General features: G+C 31.4%; 1 protein-coding gene across 1 annotated transcript; it reads left to right on the forward strand.

The window, feature by feature from the left end:
- Positions 1–8,577: 8,577 nt before the first annotated feature.
- On the forward strand, positions 8,578–14,396 carry LOC101503346 (putative disease resistance protein At4g11170). Its single transcript, XM_004510396.4, has 5 exons — positions 8,578–8,734; positions 8,819–9,490; positions 11,343–12,450; positions 12,524–12,838; positions 12,929–14,396. The coding sequence occupies exons 2-5, from the start codon at positions 8,850–8,852 to the stop codon at positions 14,192–14,194; spliced, it is 3,330 nt and encodes a 1,109-aa protein (XP_004510453.1). The 5' UTR covers positions 8,578–8,734; positions 8,819–8,849; the 3' UTR covers positions 14,195–14,396.
- Positions 14,397–15,103: the final 707 nt, after the last annotated feature.

Consider the following 15,103-nt stretch of genomic DNA (forward strand, 5'->3'; position numbering starts at 1 on the left):
CAGGAATGTGTGTCTAAAACTGAGTATTTTGGTAATTTTTATAGTCATAGGTGCCTTCATGAGTTTTAATTACAAGAAACCATCAGAATTTCATAAGAGGAAAACGGTTCAGTAGAAAATGAGCAGTTTATGGTCATAATGGCCATTACTGTCAGACAATATTAGGTGCAACAACAGAAGATGAACATATTATGACCATAATGATCATTACTGTCAAGCAGTAATCTGTGCAGCAGTATCAGATGAACAAATTATAGCCATAATAGTCATTACTACCAAACAATAATCCTTGCTGACTTGAAGTGGCAGATTCTTATTATTTTTTCGTTCATCCATTATGGCAAATCCTTGCTGACTTGAGTTTCTTTCATTTTCTTAATCATGATGCACCATGACTGCACCACTTGACTTCAAGGCTCTTTTGCACTAAAAATATTCACTTATTCCTTCGCTTCTCCTTGCAATCAAAACAAAACAAAAAGGTAGTAAAATATAACTAAAATCGAATTCAAAACATCAAATTAACCTATCAAATAAAGTTATAAAAATAGATAAATTTTAGCTTATCAAGAATATTTTTCAATCACATTACTATTGTTTTGTGTTACTGTACTTTCTTCTAACCAATTTTGGTTCAACAATCTTGAGTGTTCTTGCTTATTCAATTAAGAACTTTAAGATATCGGTTGAGTGGAAAAAGACAAGAGAGGTACAATATAGAAAAAGTCTAAATTGAGTGAAACACGAGTAACAAATTCAATAGTGTAAACATGTGAGTTGTGTGTCGAGGTCATTTTCATTCACTATTGTTTGTTTGTTGTTTAAAATATGGCAAGAATATGTGGTGATGATAGCTTCCTCAAGGGGAAAACAACATTTTGTTAGTGGAGACTATAACTACTTAAATGCAAAGGATGTTAAGGGAGCATACTGAAGATTTACATGTCATAATTGAGTATTTAGAAAATCAAGAAAAGCATGGTGATGGTATGAGGTATGCAAAAGAGAAAAGACATGTAGAATATAAAAATGTGGATCAAGAAAAAAAAAAAAAGTATATCATATCATGAATATATTCAAGACCTTGTATTGGATCCGAAGCATGTGAAATATTTGTACGAAAATTGATATGCAACAAAGGCTATAAAAGTAGACAAGCTAGCCTTGAGAGAGAAAGAGAAAATCAAAGAAAAGAAAGAGGAAGACAAAAAAACAGTTAGTCTTGAGAGCGAAAGAGAAAATTAAAGAAAATAAAGAAGAAAAGGAGAAACATTTGAGAGACAATTGATAATAAATTGACTCAAACCATTTGTCTAACTTTGATAGTTCTCTATTGCAAGTGCTTGAAGAAGTGTTTATAAAGGAGGAATGTCATCAATATATTGACCTTGAAAGCAAAGAGAAGATGATGGTAAAATTTAAGTCTCTTTAAACAAGAGAGTGAAGTGAATGAAGCAACGTTAGTGATTGAAGGTGATTCGTCAAAGGTTCCTCAAAAGATTACTTGCAAGCAAATTATTGAGTCACCATTTTTTTTTTTGAAGAGAATGTCCATGAGACTCAACTTGCTTTGAAGCCCTTGCAAATACAAAGTAAAATATTATTTGCCACAAATTTCAATTCAAAGAGGTAAATTTGATCATGAATATCAACTTCAAAAGGTATAACTTTATCCCCATCTTTAGAATTTCTTACTTTTACCATAAATGTGATAAGATGTTAATTGTTCAAGATGAAAATGTGTTTCACCGGCTCATCACATTTGGTGACTTTTCCAAATTTCCATTTGATCTCAGTGGATATGATAAGCTTGTGGTTTATTTGGATTATTTCTTTATGTACGATATAATGGAGCTTAAATTTGTGGTCGAATTTCTTCAAGAAGGAGAGAATGATAAGGACATAGAAAACATAACCAAGGAAGAAAGCGTAAAGGATATTTAAGGTCTTGGAATTCCAATGACAAGAGGAAGGTTAAAGAATGAAAATGATGCTCTAAATAACTTGATAGCCAATTTATTTGAAGCAAGTTCAACTCATGAAGAATTGAAGCTCAAGATAGTAAATCGTTTAATCCAAATTGAAGGAGTTAATGAATGAAGGTTGCATCTATGTGTTATCAAATTTTAATATTAGATCTAATAAAACTAGTAGACTGAATTAGTAAGAACATTTGAGTCTAATTATAAAAGCTTTAGTTGTGCCAAATTTAAAAAACTTGTAAGGTGTTGTCACTATAAAAGGCAAACCCCAAGCATATGCAAAGGGATTTTATAACATATTGTTATTTTGTGAGGCTTTGCTCTCTAGAGTTCTTGAAAGAATTCACTTTGAACTTATCAAGGTTGTTAATCCTTGTGACATTCTTTTTGTCTTATCAATTCCTAGATTGTGGTGTCATTTTGTTCTTGTTTCGTTTCTTGAATTATAATTTTGAGTTTCCTTTACACCAAACTCCAATACACAAATTTTTACCAATTTTCGTGTTTAATAACGAGCGATCTTGTCTCGAGTTCTACATACTTCTTTTTTTTTGTGATTCAACAGCCTAAATTATGTTTCAAAACGTCATCTCTTACCTTGTTTTGAAATCGTTCGATTTAGAGTTTTGTAGCTTCGATTATCGCGTTCTCCATAAAAATGTGATTTTGACTGCAATCGGTAAGTTTCCAATATAGAACGATCTTTAAATTGATTCGTGACAAATAAAATCATATCATTGGGTGCATGGATATGCCACCATGTCTTAGGGTCGACTATATGTACATATGTTCTACTTGGTCACCTGTATAGGTGCACATTCACATCATCCTTACAAAGTTGAGTTGTGTGAGTTAAGTGGCACGTCATTCTATATGTTGGGTTGTGTCCTCCTTGAGTCATATAAGCCCATTCTAAACATTTTCATTTTGGGCCAGTATTTGTCTTATATGTCATGGATACTCCATCTAGTCCACGATCCATAAAGCGTCAAGTCCTTTAGGGTGCATGTGTTTTTCTTGTTGCTCAAACCTCCATTTTTTATTCTTCACATCAAGTATGATCGAGTGAAGGAGTCCATGAGTCTTCTGCTCTTGTACTCTTCACATCTTCAAGTGTGACTGAGTGGATGAGTCCACAAATCTTCTGATATTGGATCTTCAAGTTTGATCGAGTGAAAAAGTCCACAAGTATTCTACTCTTGGATCATCAAATGGAGGAGCCCACAAGTTGTCCACTACTGGATCTTTAAGCATTCAAGTACGATCAAGCGAATGAGTCCACAAGTCTTCAACTTTCGTAGTCTTAAGTCTTCAAATCTTCAAGTATAATTGAGTGGACGAGTCCACTAGTCCTTATCGCTCTTAGTCTCGTGTCTTTAGATTTTGGAGTCTGATTAAATGGATGAGATGAGTCCACAAATCTTCCACCCATGTGTCTATGTTGGGTTGCACATCCACGTGCCTTAGCCTGGTCGCGCATCCTCATTCAATTCTTCAAATGTTTCAGTCTGATTGAGTGGACAAGTCCACAAGTCTTCAGCTTTTCCAATTTTGATTGAGTGGATTAGTCCACAAGTTTTCAAATCTTCCACCCACACGTCTACACATAGTCGCACATTCGCATGACTTGGCTTGGTCGAGCATCCACGTGATATATAAGAAGTTGCTATTAATTATATAGTTATATTCAGTGAGGATTATATTATTTAGTTGAAGAAATCAATATCATGGTTTCGGTATTGGCAGGGGATAACGTGGTGATATCGACGAGTAGTCGTTGGAGTTGGACATCGACTAGTTTCATGGATGTTTGGAAGGTGACCACAAATGCAAAGTCGAATGTGTTCTGGTGGAATGATCGACACACACAGGAGGATAACGACTACCACCTCACTTGGGCAGCCATTGAGTTTTTGCCTACTATTAAGCGCATGAGAAAATGTGTAATGAAACACATTGATGAAAATGAAAAAGTTGTGCATGATGAAGTTGATGTTGCTAATCTTGGTTTACATGACAAAAAAAATATTGATGGAGACCATCCTTAAGTTTGTCAAAGAAGACAATCACAAATTTCTCTGAAAACTTAGAGATAGACAAGACAAGTTTGTTTGTTTGTTTATTTATGGAGACCATATCTTGATTGACCGTTGGTTATTATCCTTTAGAAAATTAGTGATCGGATAGACATACCACAAGAGAGAATTGATATTATTATATGATATATCGATATCATTTATTATGATAGTAATAATTTTGATTTGATTGCATTTACAATTGTGATGACATTGTAATACAATACAATATAGGGTGGGGGTTGAAATTCCAAAACTTGAAGTTCGTTACGAGAAATTATGTATGGAGGGAGATGTGTATGTTGGAAGTAGAACACTTCCTTATTTACTTAATGCTACCATGAGCACTTTAGATGAACGTCTCTTTTGATATAATATATGATTATGAGATTATCAGATTTTGCGGTACTTTTAGGATTTTGTTTGCTTGGTTGTTATGTTACTCCATATATTTTTAGCTGCCATATATTAGACATTTTAATAAATAGTTTTCATTGCTAATTTGAAAGCACCACTTATACATATACAATGCAATTTTAGAAAAAATAAAGATACAACCCATTGCACTTAATTCTAGGCCAAAAAGTTTTCCTGTTATAAAAAAGCTAAAGCTAAAGCCTTAGCTTTGCGGCACATTAATGGGCCCTGACTTGGCCACACATCCAAGTACGAGTCTGATGCTCTTCAAGTCTAATTGAGTGGATAAGTCTATAAGTCTTCAAATATTATAGTCTTGATTAAGTGGACGAGTCCACGAGTTTTCATTTTTTCCATTCTTGATTGAGTGGAAGAGTCATCAAGTCTTCAAATCTTTCCAGTTTTGATTAAGTGGACGAGTCCATAAGTCTTCATCTCTTCCATTCTTGATTAAATGGATGAGTCTATAAATCTTCAAATATTCCACTCACGTGTTTATGGCTGATCAGGCATTTGCGTTCCTTAGATTGGTTGTCAATCCATGTGCCTTGACTTGGTCTTCAATCAACGCATCCACATGTATACACTATGGCTGCTCATCCATATTTTCCCATGCATACACTTTGGTTGCACATCCTTCTCCCTATTGCACACAATTCAACTTCTACTACTAGTGGTCGCGTAGTTCTCTTTGTATTGTACATGTCTGCTGGATCGCTCCAACACTGCACATGACCGCACGACCCACCTTCTAATATGTGTTATTTTCCTTTTTATATTTGACCATTATATGATCGTTTCACTTTCCTTTTGATTAAAGTTGTTATGTTATTCCAAGGATTGTTATGAGGAGAGATCGAGATTACAATGAAGAATGATGACTCGTTTGGTCCATATGTAATCCCCACAACACTTCGCACACATGATAGTTTTGAGTGGGTAGCTGAGGAAGTACGTCAGTGCAAATCATACTATCTTTAAGTCTTTTTGACTTTGTTACAAGCATTTGACTCGCAAAAATGGCTTTGAGCTCTTCTACTACAGTATCAATGAGATGGCGTGGCCCCGCCACTTGATGAGGATTTAGGGTGCTCAATTTATTTGTACTATTTGGTAAACTCAAAATATTTTTTATTTCTCATCTTTTCATTGTGAGCTCTTTCATACCGTTAACATCACGCTGTCAAAATTCCACCAAAACATGTGCGCTTTTGTAAAAGCCTTTGAAATTCTACGTAGAAATTTGGGTGTGTAACCTTTCGTTTGCAAATTTTTACATTTCTTCCAAGTTAAGAATAGCACACCTATGACTTGGCTTTTTGTGAGCAACTTATCTTTCAATCACCTCATTGGAACTTTAATTTGGGCATATAAACACTTTAAGAATGGGTTTTATTGTGTTAGCTTGCGTTCAACTTACACACATATTTTTTACGATGACAACGATCGAGAGCTATTTCCTCTCACTTAGACCTAGAACCCGATTTCCAAAATAGGTATCTCCCAGTTGTCCCTTTCATATGAGGAGCTGGCCGACATTGCCATCTTGAGTATAATGAGCAACATTAGTGCAATTGATTTACTGAATGTAGGGCATAAAGAAGATGAATTTGCTTCACTTCCATTTCTTTGTTGTGCAGAATCTTGTAGGATGACTTTGTTTACTACCGTTGAACACTGCACCATTAAAAAGAAAAGGATCGCTGAGAATGGGGGAAACAAGGCTTCCATTATAGTCGTTAAAGGTGTTCAAGTATCCACTTCCACTTCTCTTATATATTGCCTCTCGTGCGAAGCATTCCTGTTTGGAAGCTCGTACTATTGAGTCGTGCATACCTTTCACTCTTACATAGGGTTGTGCATACATTGCTTTCTTGCATAGGGCCTCGTGGACCTCCCTTTCTTACACAAGGCTGCACAACCATCCTTCTCTACACCTAGGCCACATGAACTTCCCTTCCTTTAACAGGGCCACACAAGTTGCGCTAACCTCCCTTCTTGTCTCAAACCTTAATATATTGGGTCGTCCCTTTATCTTATCTTCTGTTGTAATTTAATCAAATTGTTGATGCTACTACTCTATAAAAGGAAGAAATTGGGATTTTATGGCAAATAACATAAACCCTAATTTAAATTATGGATTTTGAGAAAGAAATTCATATCAATAATTTTTGAACATGTCATTGAAGTCACATAATATTGTAAACGGTGACTCGATGAGTTCAACACCCATTTATTAGAATGATCAATTTGTATAATGTTATAAAAATAAAGGACCAAAATGAATTTTGAATAAAACATTGTTTTTGTTCTTGCCAATTCACTCTTATCGTCGATTGAATTTGTGAAAAAATTTACTACTCCTTTCATCCCTTACTAAGTAACTAATTTGTAAAAAAAATTATCGTCGATTGAAATGCTAATACACTTTTTTCTAATGGTACATACAATTAATATTACTTTATTACTTTCAATGTAATATATTTCACCATACATATTTATAAAATTGACAGCACATCAATATCTAATAATGATAATTTAGTAAAAGTAGTATCATATCTTTCATTTATACATCTTCTTATTATTAACAAAAAAAAAACTTATTTATTATGTCACAAAGGAAAAATATCAACTATGAGTTGTTGGAATAACTCTCGACAAAACTTACTAAATATATCTACCTATACATGTGTGAGAGCTAAAGGGTGTCTCAATAGTGCAAAAGACTAGTCCAAACGCAATGTTTTTAATTTAAATTAGGGTGAAAGATGAATGGTGTTCCTCGATATTAAATCAAAACCTGCGAATACAAAAAGTGTCTTTTTATTATTATATATCAAATCATTAGAATTTAATTGGGAGAGACAAATTAACCGGAAACATATCATGAGTCATATCATATGTTTCTTTTTCTTTACCAAAAAATAGTTTGCAAAAACATTTGGTTTTTAACGCGGCATATAACATCCATGGACCGAGATACACGTTTCATATATTAAGAGGGGCAAGGGGGACTGGGGAATGGTGAAGGGGGAAGGGGGACTTTTCCACCAACTTGCTTATTGTCCATTGGTCAGATTAATTTTCATACATTATTGCTTATTGTCCGTTGGTCCAATATATTATAATATTATAACGCGGCATATTGCTTAGCATCAAGAAGGGGAAGGGGGAATGGGGAATGGGAAATATTTTCCATTAATTGGACCCGAACAAGCCCAACCCCAACACGCGTCATGTAAACTAAATCGGGAAATAAAACAAACGGAGATGCTTTTTTTCTTTCTCTCTGACTTGCATAACCTTTCTGCACGTAAGAATTAATAATTTATAATTATACTACTTTTTCATATTAATTACATAAAACATGCCGTAAATTTTACACCGATGATATATGATTTTTAAACTATTGCATGATAAAAGATAGATGATACACAAAATATCAATCTATGGAAAAAGGTCGTCAAGAAAAACTAGATAAACAATTACATTTTTCGTTTTTAAGGTTGGATACGACAGAAAAATGGAATAACAAAATCCGAAGAGATGTGAACATATTTCCAAATAACCTTCATTCTTGCATAAAAGCTTCCACTGACATCATGTTCAACGATAATCTTGTTAGATTTTGGAGTTTAATTGAAATCATTTCCCATTAACTTCTTTGAAATTCAATGGCATTGTTAACAAACATAAAATAATAAATGGCGTTGACTAGAGTCTCTTCTAGAAACACTGTTAATAATTTTGTACATCCTCTATTTTTAAATATAAATATAAGCACATATGACATATTTCACCCTTATTAAAAAAATTGATAATATAATTAATGTGTGTATTTTATATATAGATGTATTTAAAATACTCGTTGATTTTATATTTTAAGATACTTAGAAATATGAATTATGAAATTATTTAGACAATAAATAATAAATGTATGACAAATTTTGTATGTGTTGAAATGATTTTGTATGGCTTGACCAATTGATACTATAGAGTAAGAGTAGTTAAAATCAACACATGAGTCTCCCTTACCGTCTGAACGAATATTATAATTACACTAGCAATTTCTACTACTTAATTCATTTCTTCCGACACACACGACAAAAGTAGTTAAATTTTCTATTCAAAAAAAAAAGAAAAAGCTAAGTTTTTTGGTCAAAGAAAGAAAGAGTAATTAAATCCTAATCTTCATGTATATATAGATGACATCCATAAAAATCATCAAATAGGTAAAATCATTGAAGCAAGGTAATTAAGGTACGTATTGTAGTTTATTTGATCTTAATTAATTTATTTCTATTTATATCTTTAATTTTCTTTTGTTGTGGCTATCTTATGTAGAGTACAAGAGTGGAGACAAAGGAAGATCCAAATGCAAATGAATCAAGGATCCAAATCCAATGACATGTTGTTCTTCTCAAGTTTCTCCAAACAAACAGTACTACGTTTATTTTTTGTTTGTCTTTTGTTTATGTCAAGTTTGAAGGTTGAAACGGTCAACACAACAACATTAGACCCAAAAAAATCCTATCCATTAATATCTCAATCTAATGTTCCCCAAATTCATAAGTACGAAGTTTTTGTTAGCTTTAGGGGTCCAGATATCCGTGAAGTTTTTCTTGGTCATTTAGTTAAAGAATTTAATCAAAAGAAAATCGTTGCCTTCATAGATGAGAAACTTAAACAAGGAGATGAAATAGGGCAATCACTTTTTGAAGCAATTGAAACATCTTTGATTTCTGTAGTCATATTCTCTCCGAACTATGCTTCTTCGGAGTGGTGTTTGGATGAACTTGTGAAAATTATTGAGTGTAGAGAGAAAGATGGACAGATTGTGTTGCCTGTTTTCTACAAAGTGGACCCCACAAATGTAAGGCATCAAGATGGAGTTTATGCAGATGCATTTGATGAACATGAAACAAAGCATGGTAATGCTAGCAATAATGTCCTTGGTTGGAGATATGCTTTGAAGAAATCTGGAAATATCGCAGGTTTTCATTCATTAAAATTTTGGTAAGTTTTGTTTTAATTTTCAATTTTAATTAATTATCAATATTTTTCTGCTGTTAATTTTTGAATATGTTGCTCCTAACAAGTACTACTATATATATAGTATAAATAAATAAGTATATATTAAAATATGTAAAATATTAATATTAATATAAGTAGAAATAAAATTTTAAAAAATAAGTGTGTAATATTACAATAAATATGAGGTATTATTTATATATAGATCTCAAATTAATTATTACAACTAATTTAATTAACTTACTACTAATATAAGTAATTTGTAAGTAATAATATTAACTAAATATCTATCTAAAACAAATATCGAGGTCATATTAGTAATAATATTAGCAAACAAAGAAAAGTCAACAACCGGACATCTCAAGATGAGGGCATCTCCTCCACTGTCGAATCTGTCAATATAATCTCTTTGTTTGTTTTTTTTTTTTTTTTAAAGAAAAGTCAACATAATCTCTGTAATATATGATGATGATAATAATAATCTTATTATAATTTTAACATATTATTAAAAAACTCACATAAATGGACAAACTTCGTGTCACAACTCCTTAAACTCACATCATCACAAATATACAGTTAAAATATTTTATTTTTAACCATTTTGGTTGATAAAACACATCTAACACCTAACTTATTCAAAAACATATTCATTGCAACTTATTTGTAATTTCCCCACTATTTGAGTTAAATATTGTTTGCTTTATGAAAGAAAGATAGAGAAAATAAAGTAAGAATAACAGAAAACGATATGATTATTTAATAATTTTTTTTTATATTTTTACAGAAAAAGAATATTTTAATTAAGAATTTTAAAATGATCTAAAACTTAATATGTACAACAAACTCACATATATATCTTAAACATACATTAATCCTAATCTTAATTTTAATATTATTCTTAATCTTAGTTTTAATTTCTATTTTTTTTTATATAAACAAAAATTGTATGTAAGATATATTTAGGATTTTTTATATTAAAACCCCTTTTATTAAAATTCTACACTAAATTATCCTATATTAAAAATAAAATACTAAATTGTCCTATTTTTTTATCTCATTTTGGACTTGCGACCAACATAATAATTTTTTTTCCGGCTTAGTAAGAGGTATGTGGATGCAATGTAGCGAGGTAATTTTTTTTTGTCATTTTAATAATTCATTTATTGATTGTTTAATAAATTAAAAATAATTTAAATATTTAAAAAAATCAAAATACTATTAATAAAATAAATTACGAAGATGCCACCTCCTACTAAACTTAAAAAAAAAAAAATCTTCACCTTTGGTCGCAGTCCAATATACGACTTCTATTTAAAAAGTAGGACAATTTTATATTTTATTTTCAATGTAGCATAGTGTAGAATTTAAAAAAAAAATGTATATTAATATAAAAATCCATCTATTTAAGTATTTAAAAAAAATAGTTTATTTTTATTAAATTAAATAATCTCTGTTTCTATCTCTATTTATAACTATATCTCAATAATTTTTTACAAAATAAATGTATGAAGAATAATTTAAGTATATATTTATTATTTGTCCAAAAAAGCATTTTATTCATAATTTTAAATTAAATAATTACAAAATCATCTTAATCTCAATATAATATGCACAACAAACTCACATAATCTAAATTTTGATCTTAATTACAATTTTAATATTATCTCGATGTTATCTTATTTAAATCTAAATCCATTTTTATCTGTAAAATATACAATAATTCCTTTATCATTTTTCCAAAAAGTATATTATTGAAATGAAATAATTCCCAAATAATCTTAATCTTAATAATAAGAACAATGAAGTCATATTATCTAAATTTGAATTTCCGTGATAGGAATGATGCAGAGCTTGTAGAAAAAATAGTTGATTATGTGTTGAGGAGGTTGGGTCAAGTGCGTTCAGTGAATTCACAAAAACTTATAGGAATTGAAAAACATATTTCAAAGGTGGAATCATTGTTACAAGTACACTCACGAGATGTTAGAGCTATTGGAATATGGGGGATGGGTGGTATTGGCAAAACAACAATTGCACAAGAAGTATATAGCAGACTTTGTTCTGAATATGAAGGTTGTTACTTTAAGGCTAATGTAAGAGAAGTTTGTGGAAGAGTTGTTGATATTATTTCTTTAAAGAAAGATCTTTTTTCAACACTTTTAGATGAAAACAACTCTAAAATTGACATTCCATATGGTTTGCACTATTCTGTTGAGAGAAGGATTCGTAGAATGAAGGTTCTTGTTGTTCTTGATGATATCAGTTCTCCACAACAACTTGAAATTTTAATTGGATCACTTGATTTGTTTGGACCTGGAAGTAGAATCATCTTAACTACTAGAAATAAACAAGTACTTGCCAATTGGGTTGTTGAAAAAGATATCTACAAGGTTAAACCATTGGATTTTGATGACTCTTTTCGTCTTTTCACTTTGAATGCATTTGGAAATAAAGATCTTCAAAAAGATTATCATGATTTGTCCAAGAAGGTGGTCAAGTATGCTCAAGGAATTCCAATTGTTCTTCATGTTTTGGCTCATCATCTTAAGGGAAAAGATAAAAAAATATGGGAAGGTCAGTTACAAAGTCTTACTAAAAAACCAATTCCAGAAGTTCATGATGTTGTTAGATTGAGTTATAGTGATCTTGATCGTGATGAGAAGAATGTACTTTTGGACATTGCTTTCTTTTTTGATGGATTGCATCTCAAAGTTAACCAAATCAAGTCACTGGTGAAAGCTCATGGTTATTCAGTGGATGTGGAGTTGGAAAATCTGAAAAATAAAGCTCTTATAACTATTTCTCCTGATAATGTTGTATCCATGCATAGCATTATACAAGAAACAGCTTGGGAAATTGTTCGTGAAGAATCTTTTGACAATCCTGGAATTCGAAGTCGATTACTGAATCCTGACGACATTTATAAAGTACTAAACAATGATAAGGTATATCAAAGTCTAAAAATGATAAAATAGTTTAATTTTCATACACTGTCACCTAAAATATTTATTGTTACAGGGGAGTGAGACGATTAGAAGCATAGCTATTGACTTGACGACTATTAAGAAGATGCAGATAAACCCTCATGTGTTTGATAAGATGAAGAAACTACAATATCTAGATATATATAGTAAAGGATATTGTTGTGTGTTTCTTCAAAATCGTCAAAGCTTCTATCTTCCTCAAGGGCTTGAATCATTGCCAAATGAACTAAGATATCTTAGGTGGGCACATTACCCTTTGGAGTCCTTACCATCTAAGTTTAATGGAGAGAAACTTGTTGTGTTGAACTTGCAGTACAGCCAAGTGAAAAAACTTTGGTATAAACAGAAGGTAATGTAATGAAGTATATATTAATTTATTGAAATTGTTGCATATTTTTAGAACATGTATGTTGATATATGTTTTTAATTGTTACAACAGGATCTTAAGAATTTAAAGTATCTTATACTCAGTTTATCCTCACATCTATTGGAGCTTCCAGATTTGTCAAAGGCTACAAATCTAGCAGTAATTGATCTTCGTCTATGTACAGGGTTAACTAGTGTACATCCATCAGTGTTTTCTCTTAACAAGCTTGACAAACTGGATCTAGGAGGATGTTTTTCTCTAACAAGCCTCAGAACCAACATTCGTTTAACCTCCCTTCGTTATCTATCACTTGCAGGTTGCATTGCACTCAATGATTTCTCAGTTATCTCAACTAATATGATAAAGTTGAATTTAGAACATACTGGTATTAAACAACTACCCTCCTCAATTGGACTTCAAACAAAACTTGAAAAGTTGCTTCTTGCACACAGTTACATTAAGAAACTACCTCAAAGCATCAAACATTTGTCAAGACTGCAACATCTTGACGTGCATCATTGCAGAGAACTTCAAAGTATACCAGAGCTCCCTTCATCGCTAAAAACACTAGATGCAAGTGGTTGTGTATCATTAGAGACTGTAATTTTCCCTTCAACTGCTATTGAACAACAGAAGGAAAACAAGACAAAAGTTACTTTCTGGAATTGCCTGAAACTTGATCAAGATTCTCTTAAGGCAATAGAGTTGAATGCACAAATTAACATGATGAATTTTGCATACAACCACCACATAGCCACATCTGGAGATCAAGATTATGATGGTAAAGGTAAAGGAACATATGTATATCCAGGAAGTAGTGTACCAGAATGGTTGGTATACAAAACAACACGTGATTACATGACTATTGATCTAACTTTTGTGAACCATACAACTCCATTGGCCTTCATTTTTTGCTTCATTGTTCCACAAGTTGAATCACATGGTTTCAATTTGATATTTAATATTAGTGCTGGTGAAGGTGAAAGTTACCAAGTTTCTTTGGATAGACCAAGTATTGGAATTAAATCTGATCATGTGTATCTAACGTGTGACAGAGGTTTGTCTAACTATCTAAATAGTAGACTCAAACATTTGTCAAAGTTGGACATTAAGGTTACTGCAGTATCACAAACACCAACGAATGGCCAAGTATCATTGATGTTGTTGAAAGGGGTTGGGATCAGCCCAATAAACTTCTCACAATATCTCAGTTTCATTCAACAGATCAAAATGCCTCAAGGTTCAACTATCCCAGTTTCTACATGGAGTGATGTAGTTAATAAACTTTTATTTATAATTTTCGTGGGATTTGTCATAAAGTTCGGTTTTTTAGATTAATAATGTTTCTTTTTTATATAGTGTCGTAATATTACTTTTTTAATTAAATGCAACTGTTAAGTGTTAGTATGTTGTTGTAGATGTCTCGTTCATCAATTGTGTGTGCCTTGTTATGGGGGGTATATATGATACATGTATTTTAATACCTGTATTGTCTTTGTAGGTCACATAGTCGCATATAATATGTTGTCTTTTTGTCGCATTTTCTTAGTACCGATTAATAAATTGTTTGACTTTAAAATAAAATGCTCCTTTAAGGGTGCATGTCATGTGAAAGATATTTATCATAATTTTAAATTATTTATAAATATTTTAAAGTAAATAAATTATTTATTTATTTTAATATAAAATAAATAAAATAGATAAATAATAAAAATATATTACATTGATAAATTTTAAAACACTACTTTTAAAATATTTTAAGCATTAATTCATAGAATTTATTTTGAATTAAGAGTATATTTTTATGACATTTTGCACTTTTAAGCTAATTGAACTACTAATTTTATTAAATATTCAATTAACTTAACACCTTCAAACTATAAATTATCAACTATTATCTATAAATTATAAGCTACCAACTAATTTTAACAAGCATAGCCTAAGCCCACATTTCTACCAAATAAAGTGTTTATTTAAAAAAATATATGGGTTCAACTTGAACCAACGGACCAATAGGCCAAGCCAAAATGAAAGTTTTTTTGGCTTAATTGCAGTTTTGGTCCTCCTATTTTAGCTGAATCGCGAAAGTAGTCCTCTCATTTTGTTTCTCCTCAGTTCTGGTCCCCCAAACAGAATTTCAGTCAAAAACTTTAATAAAATTTCATTTTTTAAAGTCGTACTACACCATTTATAATCATAGATTTTAGGTATAATTGTTGCAAATGAGATTTTGAGGCATGATGTGAC

Source organism: Cicer arietinum, chromosome 7 (genome assembly GCF_000331145.2).
Source record: "Cicer arietinum cultivar CDC Frontier isolate Library 1 chromosome 7, Cicar.CDCFrontier_v2.0, whole genome shotgun sequence".
NCBI lineage: Eukaryota > Viridiplantae > Streptophyta > Magnoliopsida > Fabales > Fabaceae > Cicer > Cicer arietinum.